Raw genomic sequence first — 3,214 nt, forward strand, 5'->3', positions numbered from 1 at the left:
GGTGCTGTGGTTATCGGTGAGGCGGTTACCGGTGCTGGGGCTTGGCCGCCGTCCCGGGGTTATCCCAAGACCCAGCCAGGATGCCTGGATACCCGCAAGGTGCACGGGGGGGGCTTCCCCGTGCCTCAGTTTCCCCCTCCTGTAATTGAGAAGGGCAAAGGGAACACCTTACTGGGAGGGAGCATGGCCTGCCTCTGGGGTGCTGGGACGGACCAGGGCTGATCCCGACGCCTGTACCCCGGGTCGCTCTCCTGGCTGTGCCCGCCGCGGGGTTGTCCCACGGCACCGAGTCCTCGGGGTGATAGAGCGGGGCGGCAGGGATGGACTCTGGACCCGCCGAGGCGGGTGGCGGGCAGGCAAGGGCCGGGCGATGGAGGCAGCGAGATAAGGCTGGGTGGGTCGAAGGCTTCGTCTTGCGCAGAAGCTTCTGGGTCCCAGACGCAGTCATGTGTGAGGCTCCCTGCTCCTGGGGGGGCAGGAGGATCCCCCCCCCCACCCCTCGTCCCAGTGAGGGAAGGGATGGATGAAGGTGTCTGGCAGTGCAGGAAACCTGCGGGCAGGGTGGGTGATGCCCTCCATGGGCTCCCTGACGTGGCATCCATTCCTCACAGTGGCACCCACTGCCCAGGCTGTGACAGCCGAGGTCGGACCTCCAGTCCCACAGCAGGGACGGGAGGGGGGGCTTGGCCTGGTCCCCCCCTCCCTCTCTGCTTGCCAGCCATGGGCAGCCACGAGAAGGACTCGTCCTCTCCAAAAAGGGCCCTGTCGCGCTCCAACAGCACCGTGTCTTCCAAGCACAGCAGCGTTCAGCAGGTTGGGGGGCTCCGGGCTTGGGGGGGGGTGCTGAGCGGGATCCTAGTGGTGCACGCAGGCTGGCCTGGGGTACCATGAGGCCTCGGGGGGCTTCACCCCACTTTAGGAAGGGTGATAGAGATGCCCCATCCCCTGGGGGTCCCTGGCTGGGGACAAGGCAGGGAGCACCCCAGTACCCCTGGTGCCGAGGGACCCCAATGCTGACCCCTGTCCCCGCAGGGCTCGGAGAGCTGGGAGGTGGTGGAGGAGCCGCGGACGCAGGGCAGCCCGGGCCAGGAGCCGCAGCGGCATGAGGGGTACTTGCTCAAGAAGAGAAAATGGCCCCTAAAGGGCTGGCACAAGGTAACGGGCAGAGCCAGCACTGCGAGCCAGCACCCGGCCAGTCCTGGGTGCCGTGCCCAGCCCTGGGGTGATTTGGGCCCCCGGATAGGGGGGCTGCAGGGACCGGTCTCTGCCCACCCCTGTCCGCAACAATCGTCCCTCTCTGTTCCCAGAGGTACTTCGTGCTGGAAAATGGTATCCTGAAATATGCCACCACACGCCAGGACGTGAGTGTGGGGCTGGGCTGCATCCATGCAGCCTCCCCGTGGGCTCAGGGTGGGGAAGACCCCATGGCCACCATGAGGAAGGGGGTCTTCGCCCTGACAGGCATCTCTGGGCTCCCCCAGGTCCTCAAGGGCAAACTGCATGGAGCCATCGACATCCGTCAGTCCGTCATGTCTGTCAACAAGAAGGCGCAGCGGGTTGACCTAGACACGGAGGAGAACATCTACCACCTCAAGGTGATGGTGGGGGCTGGAGCCGGGGCTGGGACTTGGACGGGGCTGGGGACATTGGGTCATGTCCCCCCCCAACTTGCCCCTGTCCCACAGATCAAGTCCCCAGAGCTCTTCGCCAGCTGGGTGAGCAGCCTCTGCTCCCATCACCAGGGCGAGAGGCCCGAGCCCTGCCCCAGGGGGGGTCCCATGGGGAGGACCCCCACCAACGCGCAGGTGGGTGACACCTCGGGGTGATGTTGCAAAGCAGTGTCGGGGCACGGGGCTCCTGATGGCAGCCCCGTTGGTGCCCCTTCTCCCCTGCTGCAGGGCCAGTGGACACGGATCCTGCCCTCGGGCAGTGCCCCTGCCCTCTCCACCCTCGCCAGCTCCCGGGACAAGGTGAACGCCTGGCTGAAGGACAGCGAGGGGCTGGAGCGCTGCTCGGCTGGTGAGCAGGACGGGAAGGGATGAATGGGATGGAGGGGATACCCTATCCCCTATCCCTGACCGGGCTCATTCTGTGCCCGTCGCAGAGCTGTCGGAGTGCCAGGCGAAGCTGCAGGAGCTGACTGGCATGCTGCAGAGCCTGGAGGCCCTGCACCGCATCCCCTCGGCCCCTCTCATCTCCGGCAGTCAGGTAAGCGGGACAGCGGCGGGCACGGGAGCTGAGCATCGCCCAGCGTGGCAGCCTCCCCCTTCCTGTGCAGGGTCCGGCACCAGCCCCCTCCTCTTGCTTACAGCCCTCAGCCGCTGCGGAGAGGCCAAAGAAGGGCAGGAGGACCACCAAGATCTGGTGCACCCAAAGCTTCGCCAAGGATGACACTATCGGCAGGGTGAGGAGGAGCGGGTGTCCTGCCAAACTCTGGCGGCCGCTGGCTGAGCCACTGCCCAGGGACGGAGCCCCCTGCGACCCCGCTGACCCCCATATCCCCCCCCCCCAAGGTGGGCCGCCTGCACGGCTCCGTCCCCAACCTCTCGCGCTACCTGGAGCCGTCCCAGAGCCAGCTGCCCTTCAGCCTCCCCCCCGAGTACAGCCAGCTGCAGAGGAGCTTCTGGGTCCTGGCCCAGAAAGGTGGGATGGAGCAAGGGGGTGCTGAGCCTCGCCGGGGGTCCTGGTGGTGGCAGGGCGGGTGGTCGGGTGCCCGACCGCCTGCCCCGTCTCTCCCGGCAGTGCACGGCTCGCTCAGCAGCGTGGTAGCTGCGCTGACGGCTGAGAGGGCCCGTCTGGAGGAGATGCGGCAGGCGCTGGACCGACAACGCTCAACCCCGCGCCCGGGAAGTGCCGGCAACGCCGGGGTGAGGGACTGCTGGGGGGTGGGGGGGAGCCAAGCAGGGCTGCCCCCAGCTTTGGGTCCCACCAGGGCCTGGGGGTTGTTGCCGTTGGGGTGCCGGTGGGTGCAGTGAGTTCGCGGGGTCTCAGCCTGGTGCTGGGTGCCCAGGCAGCAGCGGGGTGATCCCCCCCTCTCTGTCAGCCCCGTGCTGGCTGAAGGGGACAGGCTGGGGGCGGGGGGCTCAGCTCAGCCTCCCCCTGCCTCTGCAGGCTGCCCTGCGCCGCTTCCACTCCCTCTCCGTCTCCTCCGACACCACCCTGGACTCCTTCGCCTCGCTGCACCCCGACGAGGTCAGGGCGGGGCTGGGATGGG

The 3,214-nt window shown here is 67.9% G+C and overlaps 1 protein-coding gene across 1 annotated transcript in view; it reads left to right on the plus strand.

Annotated features, from left to right (window-relative positions):
• OSBPL7 (oxysterol binding protein-like 7) overlaps window positions 1-3,214 on the plus strand; it is an 8,475-nt gene that overhangs the window by 1,057 nt on the left and 4,204 nt on the right. The window contains exons 3-13 of the mRNA XM_010585678.1: window positions 719-813; window positions 1,033-1,155; window positions 1,308-1,361; window positions 1,482-1,595; window positions 1,686-1,805; window positions 1,899-2,019; window positions 2,105-2,208; window positions 2,312-2,404; window positions 2,514-2,643; window positions 2,743-2,867; window positions 3,112-3,192. Of these exons, the coding sequence (XP_010583980.1) occupies window positions 719-813; window positions 1,033-1,155; window positions 1,308-1,361; window positions 1,482-1,595; window positions 1,686-1,805; window positions 1,899-2,019; window positions 2,105-2,208; window positions 2,312-2,404; window positions 2,514-2,643; window positions 2,743-2,867; window positions 3,112-3,192 (1,160 nt within the window). The remainder of the gene's footprint in view (window positions 1-718; window positions 814-1,032; window positions 1,156-1,307; window positions 1,362-1,481; window positions 1,596-1,685; window positions 1,806-1,898; window positions 2,020-2,104; window positions 2,209-2,311; window positions 2,405-2,513; window positions 2,644-2,742; window positions 2,868-3,111; window positions 3,193-3,214) is intronic.

Source organism: Haliaeetus leucocephalus, unplaced genomic scaffold (assembly GCF_000737465.1).
Source record: "Haliaeetus leucocephalus isolate CR32 unplaced genomic scaffold, Haliaeetus_leucocephalus-4.0 Scaffold110, whole genome shotgun sequence".
NCBI classification, from domain to species: Eukaryota; Metazoa; Chordata; class Aves; order Accipitriformes; family Accipitridae; genus Haliaeetus; species Haliaeetus leucocephalus.